Source organism: Lissotriton helveticus, chromosome 11, assembly GCF_964261635.1.
Source record: "Lissotriton helveticus chromosome 11, aLisHel1.1, whole genome shotgun sequence".
Classification (NCBI taxonomy): domain Eukaryota; kingdom Metazoa; phylum Chordata; class Amphibia; order Caudata; family Salamandridae; genus Lissotriton; species Lissotriton helveticus.
Window position 1 is genome coordinate 444,839,043 of NC_136072.1, and position 17,505 is coordinate 444,856,547.

General features: G+C 42.3%; 1 protein-coding gene across 1 annotated transcript in view; it reads left to right on the top strand.

Moving 5' to 3' along the window:
* Nucleotides 1–17,505, top strand: part of WDFY1 (WD repeat and FYVE domain containing 1) — a 212,386-nt gene that overhangs the window by 65,932 nt on the left and 128,949 nt on the right. The window contains exons 3-4 of the mRNA XM_078665963.1: nt 7,935–8,008; nt 12,201–12,255. Of these exons, the coding sequence (XP_078522089.1) occupies nt 7,935–8,008; nt 12,201–12,255 (129 nt within the window). The remainder of the gene's footprint in view (nt 1–7,934; nt 8,009–12,200; nt 12,256–17,505) is intronic.

The window sequence follows — 17,505 nt, forward strand, 5'->3', positions numbered from 1 at the left end:
TCTTGAAAGTGAGCAAGATTATGTTTGCATGCAATTTTCCCACAGGAGCTGGACTTCACAGCGTTGGCTCTAGAGGGTGGCCACTAACTTCCATCAAAGGGTCAATCTACACCTGCTAGCTAATCAAACCGATTATACGTTGAAATGGAGTAGATATCATCTAGCCTGGTCTGATTGGAAAAAATGGGGGCTAGTAAAGGTAGAGTGCACTGCTTCTCTGGGTGCTGCTGAATGGGAGAGTTCTTGCAGATGGTGGGTGGTAAAAAAAAAGAAAAAACACCTACAGGTAGGGGCTCAATATGTGTCCCTATTATGGGATTACTTGCATGACTGAATAACACCCGTTCGGCCTGCGCTGGTAATCTAAAGTTAATAATGACGCAGTTTCCACCACGATCGATCCTCCCAGGCCCAATCCAGGACTCTCTTCTAGTGAATAGTATATTATTAACCTGAGATAGGGGAAAAACTCTACACTGCACAAGCCCGCCTATAGTCTTGTTATAGAGCTCCTTGAATGATTCGCCCTGCCCTCAGCCGTGGAATTTTAGTTATAACTGCTACACGTGGGCAGGATGCGGGGAGAAATGTACCACTTGTAAGCTGCAGTTCAACATTGGCCAATTCAAACCAGGTTTACCAGATGAACCCTCAGTGCTATGCCTCTCCTTACTACAGGCAGCCCTCTCTGGGGCTGGGGTGAGTTGGTTGACTCGGGGCCTGCTCCAGCCACCTCTGTTTGTGCCACGGTGGGTCACTAGATATCTAATCGTCGCCAGATGGAGACCATTGGGCACACATAATGGGGCACTCCTTGTTTATAGCTCACTGCACTATTCTACAATCCTTTAGGACAAGGCAATTATCTATCTCAGGCAAATCCTGCGTCTGATTGGTCAAGGTCAGAGCTTTTTTCATGGCTATCAAGCGGGCGCACAATGGGGAAAGTTGTTCCAGTAGTAAATGTTTGATTTTACACAAGCAGGTCCTCCATAAATTCCTCAACCCATATGGGTTTGGACGTGGGATCCACACCACCGGTCCTTGTGGTTATTATGCTGGATATCTGTTTACTGGTGTGCAGAATACTAGATTGAGTGTAGCTGGTTGCCTCTAGACTTGAATGGCATGTGAGCTGCCTAGGTCTCGTAGCACTTCCTGGGGATTTAAGAGTCGTATTTGTGATTCACCTTGAAACATATGTGAAATCATTATCGAACATTCCCATGAAAGGGCTGAGCACAGTAGGATGTAGACTTTAGCATAAAATGGGGAGATGTAGGTAGCTCTAGGCCAAGCTCTTCGACAGTTCTAGATTGCAAAGACAATCGCCGTTCGGTAAGCTTGATTTCTGTACTGATTACCCCCATGGCCCTTTTCAGCATCTTGTCAATAGCTGTAGTTTTTGGCGATGGCAGATGAGTAGTGAGGGTATTAGTACCTTTCCGCTTACCCATCTTGGCTTAAGGGGGTTCAACTAACACAACTGGAGCCCAAGAACTATTTTAAAACAATTAAAACCAATATGCGTAGGAATCCTATAAATCTGTGTAAAAGGAAAAGAAAAGGAAAATTAAAAACGTAAAATAGGGTCCTAGACCATTTCGCCTGCACTCAATTAATGGCGCATATTAATCTCACTAAGTTCCAAGTGAAGGAAGGTAGAAAAACAAAGTGCATCCAGTCTTTTTCAGGGGTTATCAAAGTGAGCAGGAAACCCGTAGTTGCACACCCCACCTGGCTCTCTTTTAAGTATTTGTGAGCTAGAAAACAGAGTCAGCATCGAGGCCGGAATCAAAATAAAAAGTGGGATAGCGACCAAGACTGATGAGCAGGTGAGCAGGACCCCAGTAGGCTACCTCCAGGAGCCCCCGAGCACACTGGGACATGCAGTCCCTTCAGTCTCTGTTGTTAACCAACCCCTTGGTAGCTAAGCCAATGCCAGTCACAGTCAGGCTCTGACGGACATAGATGAGCTCGCTCTTGGCCCAGTCTTTGCCCGGACACACACCCAGGCCTGTCCTGCACCAAGAGAAACCCCTAATCAATTTTTGCAGCCTGCTGGGGCTTGCCCTGCTTCCAAAGTGCTGGTGCAGTATTGACTATATAGTCCTTAGTCCTGGCCCCTAGCATCTTAGGGTAGCCTCCCGAGCCACAGGGAGCTCAAATCAATGTATGTGGTATAGACAAAGCTTACCCGCCTCTAATGTGATGCAGTGTAGACTATTAGGTCCCTAGTCTGGTACCCTGAGTTCTTAAAATAGCGTATGTAGTAATATGCAATTGGCATACCAAAAATAGAAACGCCTCTCAGGGATCAGGGCTGACAGGTTATGGTCAGGAGCCAGCTGAGACTTTACAAAGGCAATGGCAGCTGCAAATGATCAAGGCCCTTTCATCCAGGGTTAATATCCATTCTGAACCTCATTATGAACCAGACTCCTGTGACTGAAGGGGGTGTGCAAGACTGCAGGCTGATGCAGACCACTTCTCAGCTGATAGAGCAAGCCAGCATATCTGAAGTAGGCTATTGTTGCAAGAAGCTTGAGACTAAGGAGGAGACTGGTACCTATTCTTATTTTTTTTCACATAGTTATAGTTTGAGTCAGACTGATCCTGGCCAGGGGTAGCAGGTTATTAAGAAGAGTTTCATTGTTCGGGTCTCTGTGCAGGGAACGAGGCAGCAAGAAGTTTGTACCACACACGACGGCATGGGTGCACTGAATGGTGCCTGGTTGAAGACGGAGTTTGTCATGACAGACTGGAATGGATGATTGCTGTGTGGATAATGGAGATAGATGCCTGGCTGTGTGAGGGACAGGATGTGTTAAATAAGAACCTGATATGAGTCAAGTGGGAGTGATAAATTGAGTAAATTAACCTGCATCGTCAGTGGACTGAATGATTATATTAAAAGAATGAGAGCGGGCTCCTACTTTAAGAGAGAGGGGGTCCAAATTGCATGTCTTAAGGAAAACCACTCAATCAAGCAGTAAAGCAACAAACCTCCAAGAGCGGGAGAGGTCTCTTCACCTTTATGATAATACTTCCCACTCTAGAGGGATGGCAATCAGTCTGGTTTCCAGGACTCCTTTCATGGTACATTAGCACTGACCCTGAGGGCTGTTCACAATATTAGTCAGTGTTTTGAATGCTCCGAATATAGACAATGTGTCCTTTTTCTTCACATTCTGCAAACAATGTTCTAAATATATGGGTATGCTCTTGCTCTGAGCAGGGGATTTTTGCTATGTTGTTGTTGGGATGGTAGACATGAACCAAACTGGTCAGACACACAAACATTTAGGAGGGTTAGGTATGACCTTGGGATGCTATTTCTAATGGAAATTGCACCTCTGAACTTTGCAACAAGGGTGACTATAGTCTGGCGTAGGAGAAAAACTGATTAAAAACTTTACAGTAATTTAGGGAACAGTTTCAGCAAGGCGATGGGGTGGGCAGTGATGAAGTTAGTCATCAGAGGCTACGAGTGGACTAACACAACCAGCATGCACAAGGCATGGGTAAACGACATCACAAGGTGGGAACATATCAGCACATACATAGGGAAAAGTTCATTGAAAATTGAATTATTGAGCGAGAAGTGGAGGCATGTATCCTTGATGGAGACTTTAGTGAAATTCCAGAGCTGGTCGCACATGTAGTTAAGGCAGGAAAATGGTTTGCCTAGCTTCTAAAAAACACACTTAGCGCCTTTTAAAGATGATCAGGATCATATGGGTTACAGACAGGAGAGACTAAATTATGTTGAACTAAAGTACCTACAAATATTGTGTGCACAGCCCCCCCCTCTCTCTCTCTCTTTCTCTCTATCTTTCTCTCTTTCTCTTTCTCTTTCTCTCTCTCTCTCTCTCTCTCTCTCTCTTTCTCTCTCTCTTATAATTCTAATATAAACTGACCTCAGTAATGCAGTTTTTCTCGAAGTAACTATACAGCAGATGGGGTGAGGGAGGTCCTCTGGGATTATATGAATTCACAGTAATAATATTAAATACAGGATGTCTCCAGAGGGAGATTGAGTCCAGCAGAGCTTCACTCTGCATTCAGTTGTGCATTGGTGGGTCGGCCCCTCTAGGTACTGCTAGACGTTTAATCAACTGGTGTATTCCCTCGGTCGATGAAGGAAGCACTTATCATAATGGGTCAGATGCCTAATAAGCACACCCAAGATTACAAGACATGTAGATCATTAACCATGCTGAATAGAGAAAGCAGAGAAGGGTTTGGCGGAAAAACTGGTGACTGAGATATTGTGCATAGTATACAGGGAAGAGTATGTCTTTATGTCACGTAAGAAAACTGCTGTAACTTGAGACATTTGGCACATGATATCAAGAAAATATTGGATTGTGACAGTGAACTTCAGTGCCTCTTTAGCTACAAAAAAGGCATTTGAGGCAGGTTCCTGGTTGTATTTCTTTCAAGTATTGAAGCGAATGAACTTTGACTGAACTTCCCCGGGTGGATTAAGCTTTTGAACACGATCCCATGGTGAGCGCAAAGTCTAGTGACACAGTTTCAAAGAAATGGGCACTGGAAATGGCATCCATCAATACTTACCACTGTGTCACTCCTTTTCACCATGGTAGCTGAGTCATTGCAGTGCCAGCTGCCAGCATTCTGTGGGGAAGGGGTATAGGCAGTATTGACACTACTGAGCAACCGTCCTCAGTATATGCGGTCTATATATTGGTGCACCAGAGAGACCCAGCAGTGCATGAGTTTATGAAACCTATAGATTGTTTTGTTTGCATATTGAGCCAAAGGATAAACCAGGATAAATCTGTTGTGTTCCCTTCCCTTGGGCTTACGCCATCCAGCACTGAATCCCAGCGTACCTGACATGCGACGCACATGGGCAACTGACACCTTTATTGAGGCATACAAGTAGTTCACCCTGCAAAACAGTAGTACACGCACAATGTGGACAATCTTGCCATCAGAAAATAACTGTTCTAGTTTACACTGCCCCTCGTGGTTTCATGGCGAGTTGTAGTGGCTAAATTGATTGTCTTGCTCTGCTACCTTCATTTGTTTCAATGCTGCATCAACCTCTATTTTATGTCTGTGTTTAAGGACTTAGATACTATATTGAACACTTAGACATTACTCTGTAATAGGTGTAAGGTCAAGCTGGACTTGCTTAAACTAATAGTTAAAGATTGAGACATGAAAGTGCTGAATATGGAGGGCTACTATTTCGTGGCACAACTACAGTTTGTCATGGGTTGGTTCACAGAGTAGTAGAATACAACTGAGAACTCTTTGTATATGCTAGACTGTCTCCTAACTTGCTGACGCACATTTAATCCCGGACAGTGGGCTCGGCAGCCACCCCAAATGTAGATCAATTGGTTATGATGTAAGGGAAGCAAGTGGCTTTGATGAATATGGTTAGAGTACATTATGCTCTGTGGCAATGCTATGGCAACTCCCAATGTTTGATGAAAGCAAGGGTTATGGACATGTCATGCTGGTATATGAAAGATATGCAACTGTGGGCGACGGCGACCATCTTAACAGGGATATATTGGAGGGTCGAAACAATTTTTGCAGGAGAGCAGACCTCTGAAGACCGCATGAAACTCCTGGCCCTCATTCCCTCTGATGCTACCAGTATATAACATGCCATCTGCTGTGCTAGGCTTTCCTGCCTAAAGTCGGAGAATGCTGTTGCTATTACAGGTTACCAAAAACTATCAGTATTCAAGAGAAATTTATATTGTTACCAAATGCAAGCGGTAGCTACCAGAGCAGCTGATGTTGTCACAGAAGTAATAGGACGCTGCCAGATGTCACAGTGGCCACCAGATGCTGGGTGCATCATGTATCTTCGATGGCTGACGTAGATGCCCTTAAGTCGTCCGGGATGGACCCCATCTGAGATGGGTGGCACTGGATTTTGGAGATGCAGACTTAGCTTCTTGGATTGTCAACCTTATGCCCAGAGATGTCTAACAGAAGCCACTGGTGGCCATAATATGGCTTGTTTGGAAAGTGCATGTAGGGTAGCCTCCTAATACCTTTCATTGCCAGGGGATACCATGAATGCTTGAACAAAACTGTAGATGACAACTATATGAAAGGGTAACCACCTTATGCCAGGCATTCCTACTTTGCGCCAGTGGTGCTTTTATGTTGAGAATACCCATCATTATACCTCTGTTGCTCAGAACATGCTTGTTCTGGGATGGCTACTGTTATGCAATTGATGCTCCCAGTTATGCCAGGTTTGTCATTATTATTGTTGGGATGTCCAGCATTGTGCATGAGATGGCCACAGTTATGCCAGATAATGTCAGATTTGGCCACCTTTCTCTCTGGGATGGTCACAGTTGCGCCAAGAAGTGCAATATATAGCAGGAAGCTGAAGGGTTGCCTGCACACTCATATTCTCTGAGCCACATATGTAACACTTCCTCACACTTTCAGTACATTCCCCAAGCTCCTTTCCTCCCATACCTTGCTGGCTGTTGTATCTGCTTCTTTTAGCTGGAACTTGCTTGCCTGCTTCTCTATTTCCAAAGGAATGAGTTGCGATGCTGGACAGTTGTCAATACCTAGTTGCTGAGCCTGCATACTAAGCACTGGTTCTGGGTGTAGTCTCAAAGCGTCCACGCAGGGAGGGTTCAGGGCCTGCAGTGAGTCTAGCGGTGATATGGGCTATGGAAAGAGCATAGGTAAAGTAGGAAGCAGAGAAAGGTGCCACCATCTCAGTCAAGTCCTCTATATTCTTACTTCCTACAGTCATGAATGGATAAAGTCTGACAGAAGCAGAAAATCCAATAGAAGGTGGAACACCAGCATCATAATCTCAGTGTCTCCTTTCATGTGATGGTTTCTCCTGTCTGTCAGGCTTAAGCCCTCCAATAGGGTGAGAAGATGGTAAACAGGAGAGCTGTGGCAAAGGAGCTGGAATGGTGCTCCTTTCTTTTAGGTTGTGTATTAACAAATGGTTTGTCAGATTTAATTTTCCACATATACTTACGTTTATGGTAGTCCAAGAACAAATGATCTTTCCATCTGCCCAATAAGGTCAGTAATGTGTGTATGTACACATACACAACCAAAACAACTTTGGTTTCATATGAAAGTTTATTGTTTCAAAGATAGTTCATTTCACCATAGAAACAATTTGACATGAGAAAGGTGCTCCGTGCGCAGTGTGTAAAAGTGCTTGTGCTATAAGGCGTATTTTGAAATACAAATAAGAAGTTTGACAATTTTGTGTTGTATAGCTCTCCAGGCTGTTATTAAATACTTGAAGCTGGTCACAAACACATTTGTTTAATACCAGCCCGTGTATATGATACAGGCAGCGTTGTTCGTTGACGTTTTGAGCCCAAAGGAATCGGTGTAAGCATTTCATCAAACCGGAATCTTCCTCAGGACGGTGAGTAAAGGCACCCTATGATTGGGGAACAGGAATTCAAATTACTTATATGTGTACCAATAGTTATTGTATGAGATAAAAAGGTAAGATGAACATTCACCTAATTTCATTGGTGAAACTGTTAATGGGTCCCAAGGGATGACCTTAACTCTGTCAATCTAATGTATAAAAATAAAATATTGTATTCCTACTGAATGAATAAGTATACAGGGGAAAGAACTTGCCAAATCACATCTTTATGGGATACTCCGAAAAAACTGCTCCAATGGGAAGCCTTTCAAGCGGAATAATACTGAGATGCATCATTCCTTTTAGGTTTACGACAGCAATGCACAATGCTTCTTGTTTTTTCATGTCATGGTCCACAATCGGTGCACAAAGTTGGAGTCTATATTTTTCGATTGTAATGGAATGGTCTCATGATCTTATTGTGTAAGGGTTATGTTACAAACCAAATAAAAATGTATCGGACTGGAAGCATTTTAATGCAAGTCTCTTGTTTGTACGCTTCTTTCCGCAGCACCATGTTCTGCAATGACCTACCATCATGAGAGTAGACGATTATTTGTGGGCCAGGATAATGGTGCGGTAATGGTGAGTGGCTTTACATTTCCAGGAGAAGCGCTATTTTGTTGAAGTTTAGATTTGTGTGACGTGATCCACTGAACATAATGAATGTCCTTGATCACTAAAAATGGATGTAAGATTACCACGAGCCTGGGAAATACCAAGCAAACCAGATAACAGTCTTTAAAAATAACGTATAAAAACCTATGTTTTTCTCAAACCCTAGTCCATGGCAAATTGTCCATCATTATCCCAACCACAGTACAAGTAGTGTTCATAGACTGTTTACTTTAGAAGATGGGAGGCATGATTCAAATACCATCTTGAGCATTGTTGTTATGACACACCTCCTTGCACATATACAACTCTATCAAGAAGCGCTGGCAGTAGAGGTGGAGATTCCTCCCAGAAACACAATGGCCAGCACAGAATTATTCTGCTTAGCTAGGACTGTTTGGTATGCCCTTGCACGTCTGAAGTTGATGTCATATATAGAATTGCTGATGGCTGTGATGGCCAAGAAAAATTCAGGTTGAAGTAAACATACGCAGGTTACACAATCTGTTTAAATCATATAGCCTCGTTTAATGAATACCGTTTTTTAATGGTGACTTTTATGTCAAATCTAATCTGTACCTTTAGTTATTAACACTTTAGTGACATTTACCACGTCAATAGTGGCAAAACTCTTGACAGTCCATGTCACGGCATGAACTTTTTTCAGTTTCTCCACATATTTGGAAATGCCTAAAGAGGAGCTAGAGTCGTAGTTTTGCAGACAATATGTTCAATCAAAATGTGGCGAATATCTACTGTGCCACATTGTAAGGACCATAGGCTATAATGCACTTGTAAAACAGTGGACAGGTCATACATTTTGTACAAGAGTAGCTTGTCCGCAAAACTCTAAATAAGGCCCTTAATCTTTTTGTACATGATATCTCTTAGTCAGCATATTTTTATATTTTATAAACGTGTTTTCTTGTGGAGGGTTAAAAAAGTGATGCGCCCTGCCTATCAGAAATTTCAGCCTTTAATCAGGGATTGATGAACTCTGATCCCGGCTTGGTCAACTATCAATGATTGCTATTGATTTTAAAAAGATATGAATCTGTCTTTTTGCCAACCCTAGCAATTCCCACATTTGGTACAAGAAATAGCAGAACATGGTGATTGTGGATTGCACTGAAAAAATGCATGGGTGATGATTTGTCCCCTTGAGTGTTCATTGGTTCTCATTACAGCCAGGCATTTTCTGACACCGCTCATCTCAAAGCCATTTAATGGAATGCCTGTTCTTTAACATCTCTCAGGACAACGTATGTTTGGATATAGCAAACTACAAGCAAACTACAATAGCGCCAATCACTTTGCTGGTAAGCACAAATCATTTGAAGTATGGAAACTTATATTTAATTAAAGTGTCCAGTGGAATGAATTAATGCGCGCAACAAAGCAAAAGCAAGTATCAGAACACCCTCGTAAGAATGGAAGACTCAAAAATACTTGCAAAACATTATTATTACATTTTTCAAAATTTTTCAGACAACATCAGTATACATATGGTTGGGCTGTCCAAATAAAACACAGTCAAATAGTGGCATGTGTTACAAAGTGACATAAGTGCTCAGTGCTGGTGACAAAGTGCATATATACAAGTGTGGGACTATATACAAAAATATATAATAGTCAGAACAATGATTGAGGAAATCTCTCTGGTCAAGGCTAAATTGCTCAACAATGAGACCCAGAGATATTTTGAACCTGAACCAAGGTTAAGCGTTGACGCTTCGACCCTGACACCGCATAAATGATATGTCGCGGCGGGTCTTCATCAGGACGTTTGACAGCCTAGAATAGATGAGACATAGTGTAAGGGGGTGTTCCTAAATGGGCCAACATGGGAGGTGGACTTTTGATGACCATTACTCACCCCAGATGCAAGGAGGCGTCCCGTGCTGTATGGGGGCAGCCGGATGAATCTAAGAAGATTATTGGTAATTAGTTACCAGGTTCTTCTGTAGAATAATTAAATTAAAATGGAAAAGTGCTCTACTCCGGAGAATCGGGACTTACCTGCAGAAGTCAGGAAAGACGTGAAGAAATACAACCTCAAAAATGAGTGCGGAGTGATCGTATTCCATCCAAGGGAACCATATGAATCAATGTCAATACCCTATAAAAAGGCCAATTTATAGTGTTCTAGTGTGCTAGAGTCAGTTATATACTTGCTAATGCACACTGGCCACATCGGTAATCAAGTCTTACCTATGGCTTGAAAAAGGGTCTGGGACAATTCCAGTTTGAAACAGCCCAAAGTAATTGGACAATATTTGTATATTTCCTGGACCTTTGCCTCAATCAATAGGTTTTGTTGAATCATGCATAGAATGCATACTTTAAATATTGATCCTATTGTGACCCAATGGAGATCTCTCGGTGCTGGTTTCACATTTTCTTATTTCCTGAGGTTGAGACATAGCGTGGCAGCCTGAATCTGTGTTCTTTGAAACCTGTCCAAGAGTTGTTTGGGCAGAATGCTGTACATAAAGTTGCAGTGGTCAACCTGCCATTCCCATTACTGAGGTTAGTTTCACTCTGTGCACAATTTGAAGGAGGGGGGCCTCCTCAACATGGACAGCTAGCGGTTTGAACCATTAACTACTGCATTTGAGGCAAGGGGGAGGCTCGTGTCAATGAATATTTACTTCCTGAAAAGTGGTTGCCAGTGCTGCAAGAGAATAGGCCATTCAAATGGGGCAGGCTCTGCGAGAGGAGCCTCCATCTAAAAGGATTTCTATTTTAGGCAGAGGAAGATTGATGTCCTCCCTTTCACATATCCTGTAGGTATTTGGGAACCTTTGGATTGAATATTTCTAATATTATACCTACTGTTACTACAACTAGGGCTACAACATATAGCAAACTTGATAGGATTACCATGCAGGTTAGGAGAACGGACAAAATACTCTTCAAAAGTGCTTTTCTAAAAGCTGAAGATTTTAAATCCTTCACAGTTGGATGGGTAAACCAACCCAGATAGTAGAATTATCCCCCTGACATGTGTAAATTAAACCAGGGAGAGCTTATACCAGTCAGTAGGTGTCTAACAAAGGGACATATATAAGAAATGTTTGACATACCGTTTGCTTGAAACAGGCTTGTTTTTTGTCAAATATGTCCACATTTACCATTGGTTCTTTCAGGATTGCCAAGATTGTCAAATTCATGCTGTACCACTTGTTATATAACCTCTTTACTTTTCTTAAGGAGCCAAAATGCCCAGTAGGGTCATACGATTATGGTACATGTTATTTAGAATTGTCTCAGGATCTATGATGTTGTGTTTATAAGGCACAGAAACTTTGAAATGCGCAAATTCCTCACTGTGTATGTTATTTGAGTGTATGATAAGAGTAATCCTTCGTTGAGGGTAATGTTGAAGGTAATGTTGAAGGTCATTTAGCGAGTAGGTTGTGACCAAACCGTACATGCGGCTGTCTAGAGCTATTGGTGGTTTCGATGTTCTGTAACAATTTTATATCACAGATGTGCTTAGCTATATGAGTATTGAATTTTGATTTAGCAGAATACATGTTATTCTTCCTGTTCAATCTAATTTCTCTACACCTTCTCTGGTTTGCCTCCCTGGCACAATAACACTAATATTTCAGTTAGAATTCTGACCATCCAGCAAGGTGCAAAGCAATTGCTTTAAAAAAATGTAAGCTTTTAATAAAAAATATTTCTCTACTGTAGGAGGTTTTTTCAGACCGAGCATCTGCAATACCGTTAACCATCAATCTGCCATATGAATCATTTGGGAAAGGTGCCCTCTTGTACATACCTTCTAATGTACCTTATGAGAAATATCCTAATTTTGCAATATTTGCTTATTAGACACGGGGATGGGAAAATATCCAAGATAAAAGAAGCGCACAAGAACACTGAAAAAAGTCTGGAATACTAGATAAAATACAATATTGAACATCAATATTTGGTATTGTATTGTTCCAGTCAACACGTTCATATTTCAAAAAAATCTGGCTATTTCTCTTAAGTAGGCGCCACTGAAACATATTAATTAAACATGAAGCATTCAATGGTCTTGTTTCTGTAAGGTGTTTGCCATAAAGAAGATTCTTACTCTGCAAAAAAGTCTTGGTGCTTCTTTTTGATGGTAATAGTAATTTTTCAGTTTTCTGTTTTCTTTTCTTAGGAGTTTCATGTCTCAGAAGATTTTAATAAAATGAACTTTGTGAAGACATATCCAGGTAATGTAACATACATTTGTGCTTAAGTTGCCTTTTGTTGTGTAAATTGGTGTAGTGGTTTTCTACGTACATCAAGTCTTATAGCCACGGATTAATTCCCAGCATGTAACAGTGTGTCTTAAGGGTGACGCAATTTGAACCTTTTACATACACATAGATTAGTCTGGAGCCAGTATTTTGCAGGTACTCCTGTGTTCTCATCCTACACAGTAATACAAGATTAATGTCCAGTCCAAGCCAGGTTACCATTTTTAATGGCAGAGTGAAAATTATGGAAGGCCCTTTCACGTCTATACCACTTACCTGTGTACTCCAGTTTTGAATTTCTTAAGATCATTTTTGTTTTGTTATCCTCACTCTTTGAGGCATACTAGTGCTTCTACCAGTACCAATAAAATGCTTTGTCAGTTAGTATCTTGTTTGTCTGCATAGTCCTCTCTCTCTTGTAAGTCGTAACATTTTGAAGCTGACCATCACTAGTTGTGCTGTGATAATAGCAAAACAGACCACATACTTGCTACTGACTGACACGGCGGACCGGTAAATGCAAGGAACACAGACACAGCGACTGGAAATACATCTACTTTTTATATTTGCGAAACCAAGCACATCAATTCCAGATAGAGTCTGACGTGAAGATTGAAGATACAACTTGACAAAACCATAAGACTGAGTTTGCGTGAAGAGACAAATCTTTTTTTTATTTTAATGTATTTACTGGCATTTTCTTAATTGCATTACAGAAACGATACTCATTTTGGAGCACATCAGCTCCTTCAGTGTTACGTCAATATCATATTACTTTAGCAATGGTAAACGGGCAAATAGCAGTTCCCTGTTCCTAGAGGTCACTGTGAGCCCCTTCCCCACCCATCACCCCACCCTGGGAGATCATTGTGAGTCAGTGAGTGTGAGTCCTTAGTGTACGAGCCATGGCTTCCATATTTTCCAGAACTTTTTGGGTTCAGCCCCGGGCTTTATAAGTCATTTTCTCCCCTAATATACACATATCCATTCTCTTTCTCCATTCGGCCAGTGATGGACTCGGTACAGCCCCCCATGCCTTAGCCAGGTCGTGCTTTGCCCCCACTAATCCTAGCTGAAGTAGTGTTTACTTTGTTCTGGGGAGGTCACTCTCCGTGGCCATTCCCAACTGAACAAACAGGGGACTCAGAGTAATCGTCTTCTCCAAGATAGCTCCCAACTCTTCCAGCAGGGTAGCCCAGTACCTTTGAATCTGTGAACACTCCCAAACCGTGTGGAAGAATGTACCCTCTGTCGGGTTACATCGCAGACAGTTGGGCGCTTCCGCCATCCCTATGCAGTGCAGTCAAGCCCTTTTGTAATAGGCTCTATGTAGGTATTTGAATTGAATCAATCTAAGTCGTGACTTGATGGCCACATCCCGGGGATGCAGCAGCGCCATTTCCCAATCCAGGTCCTCTATCATTCCCTAAACTCCCATTTCGCCCTCAACTTCTACAAGGAATCTGGCTTATTATTGATTATGGTTCTATATGTCCAGGAGACTGCCTTTTCCCCGATCTCACCCATCAGGAGTCGTCCCTCTAAAGGTGCGTATTCAGGGATGTCGCTGGTGTCTATGTGTTATGCCCGCCACGCAGGCGTCAGCTGTAAGTCCTAATAGCGTTGGGTCTGATTCATGTCATACTCAGTCTGGCGATGCGAGAAGGTTACCCACTACTTATGATGTATAATGTCCTTAAATTGTGAGATGCCCTGCAAATCCCATTTCCGGAAACCTCGCAGTTTCGCAATTTTTTAAGCCGATTTCCCACCCAAAGCGGGGTTTCCCTGGTCACCCAGCAGTCCCATTTCATCTGCCTTTCTGCCTTTTTCCATGTCGCTATAATGATCTGTGTAGCTGTTAGGAGCGGTGCAGAGCCCCTCCCCCCATAAATGTAGTGCGTGAATGAGCGCCTGGCAAATTGTGTGCGTTCAAGTGCGTATGTGGGGTGGTCCCTCTCCACATGTTCCCATTTTTTCACAACAGTTAGATGAGTCGCCCAGTAGTATGCTCGAAGGTCAGGTAGAGAAATGCCGCCATTATATTGGTTGCGTTGCAATGTCGCCATCGCTATCCTCGGCGGTCTCCCGTCCAAAAGAAACATCCACAGTGTGTCATCAATTTTAGTGTACACCTCATCTGGTATCAGCTGATAAGTGTTTTGCAGAACGTACAGGAATTTCAGGAGCACTATCATTTTGCAAAGCGCTGCCCTGCCTTGCAACGTCAACGGCAAGGCCTTCCAAGAGACCGCAATCTTGGCCTGAGGAAGTCAGCTGTGACATCAAAAAGCTTGAGACGAAACACGTGTTGGCAAAAGGTCTTTTCTCATCAGAATCAAGGAATAAAAAGACTTTTGAAACCACAACCTCAATTTAATTCTGTATGCCTGGAGAATAATAACAACGAATTGTGCTGTGGATGCTTATGTCCTTAAGCACACATGTATATTTTAGGCTGGTTTTGGGATTTCTTCTCTAGTTAGGTTCCTTAAACTCCATGTGCAACAACAGTAAAGCATCTCAGCTCCTCGACTTAACCCACAATACACCACACCTTTGTAACTAGGTCAGTAAACACCTTTTTTACATGCCCTGTTCCACTAGGTGCTGCCTCCTTTAGAATTATCTGTTTTTTTGCTTTCACCTGTAGTTGGCAGCTGCTGAAAGGAGTTGAAAACCCCTACTAAAAGTCTGGGCCAAAGTAAGAAATGAATGGGGAACTAGACACTTATTGTCCCCTCATTTCATATTGTTCCTAATTTTTTAGTGGACCCTCAGAATCAAACTCCTAATGGACTGTGTTTTCCCTCATTTGGATGTACTGGTACCCCTTGTATCGGTAACTCAAGGGGTGGGAAAATTATGGTTCATTTCCTATACCACCCAATGAGCGCTATTGGGTGAAAATAATGGCAACTTGAGACCAACTAACTTGCTAGTGTTCCACCACATTACTCATTGTACGTCATTTGGGATTTAGGTTTGACACCTCACTATACCTGTATTCTGGATCTGTCAGAATAACTTGTGGTAGTAAAGATGACCATTAGGCATTGTGGTAGTAATACTAATGAACTCACAAATAAGTATTTGTGTAACACATCAGCTACTCTAAATACACTGGACTTGAAACTGCTTTCACAGATACCCTTTTTGTAAATTTCTCATGACACCGTTTGGTCTTACTGATCTTATGTAGCTTCAAAAGTGAATGCACATTTCTTTAGTGGTGAAAGGTCGCAAAGAAGGCACTCTGAAATTTCAGTTTTCTTGGGAAATTCTAGAGGTAGCTTGGGAATTCAATCTTTCCAGTGGGGATCAAATAAAGTTGGTGGGTAGATAGGTTAACCATGGACCTGGGGGCAGGCTGCCATCAATATACATGTTTTATGATAAAAAGAAGAACTCCTTGGTTAACTGTGAACTAAGGATTCAAAATTGGAAGTAAATCTCTCTATCTTAATTCCAAGAGATGCTGGATGAGTCTGTTCCACGAATTGTCTGGAGGCTGACCAACGGCCATGGCTGTTGCCTGCTTTGTGTTTCATGTTTTTATTCGTGCAAATACTTTCTTGGTAACTAGAATAAATGTAACTCTTCCACAAGGCAGTATGAATTCTAGCCTCGACAGACTCCTCTTAATCAGAGCTTTAAAAACCTGGGGTGTGCGGCATCACAAAACTGTGGCTCTGAGCCAGGTTGGATAAAACTCTTTTGGGTGCACATTTTTGAATATATTTGGCTGTTTTTGCCTTTCTTGATTTATGTTGTCCATTAGCTGGAATACCACCCTAGTTGTAGGTGTCTTATGGTCACAGTCCCATAACTGCAAGTGCTGAAATGCTATAGCACCCAGTTTCAATGTCACAGGGATATTGGCAATGTTTTCCTTTGGTTTCTGGCTTTCCTTATTTATAATGAGGACACTGGCATGGTAGCCACATAGTTACCTCTAATAACATATTTGGGAGTAATTAACATCATGGATTTCCTTGAGGTCTCGACTTACAGTGCGATTAGTGGTAACTAAAACCACCATATTTTCACAGTATTATTATTTGATATCACCGCTCCATGTAATGTGCTGGTTGCAGTGCATACTTATAGAGGTAATCTCAGAATTGCATTGTACCAACATTACATCGATGTCTTACAAAATAGGGCCTTTGTTATTTTGGCCTCCAACAAAATTGTGTACACCTTTGGTGGTGGAACAAACTTGTTAAATATTGTACTGAAAGGTCTATTGTTCCTCTTTCTGCTTCCGTTTCTCAAGTTTTTATTTTTATTTTGACCCTTGCCCAGCAGGACTCTGTACTGGACACTCTCAAAGTGTTACTTTCTTCCCTGTCTGCCTTCCTGAGGCTGCCAGACCAACCCTCATTATTTAAATCTTCCATTGTAAATAGATTCCTCAAAGGCCTTGTGCATATGTTTCCACCTTCCCCTTTCATTATACCTAATTGGGAGCTTAATTTAGTTCTCACCTCTCTAATGTACACTCCATTCGAACCTCTGCACAAATTCCCCTTTGGCTGCTTACTATCAAAACCCCCTTCTTAGTGGTAATCACATCTGCCAGGAGAGTGACTGAATTGCAGGCTCTGTCATCCAAGCCTCCTTACCTGACCAACTTCCCTAATAAGTTGATGCTTTGACTAGGGCCTCATTTTTACTGAAAGTGGTAACACCATTCCATGTGGAGCAATCTCTCACCTTACCCACTTCCTACGCTCCTCCACACCCCTCTAACGAAAAGGAGCGACTCCACAGTCTGGACCCAAAAAGAGCATTGCTATTATACCGTGACTGCACTAAAGAGTTCCGGGTGGACGACCAACTCTTCGTGGGGTACGTTAGAACAAAGAAAGGTCGCGCGGTACAGAGGACCTCGTGATCTGTTGTCCTCTGCATCAAAATTTCCTACGTTCTTGCCAAAAAGCAGCTTCCTGAAGGCTTAAGGGCTCATTTCACCACAGCTAAGGCTGCTAATATGGCGTTGCAACATAGAGTTCCAGTCCTCGATATTTGTCAGGCAGCAATGTTGGCATCCCTGCACACATTTACCAAATACTACTGCCTGGACAGTCAAGTCTGCAGGGACAGGCTTTTTGTCTGCTTTTGTACTGCAGGACTTCCTAGTGTAAACTTGTACTTGTCCGCAGTCCCTCCTCAGGGGTTGGTAATGCTTGGGTATCTATTCAAAGGTTAGGAATCAGA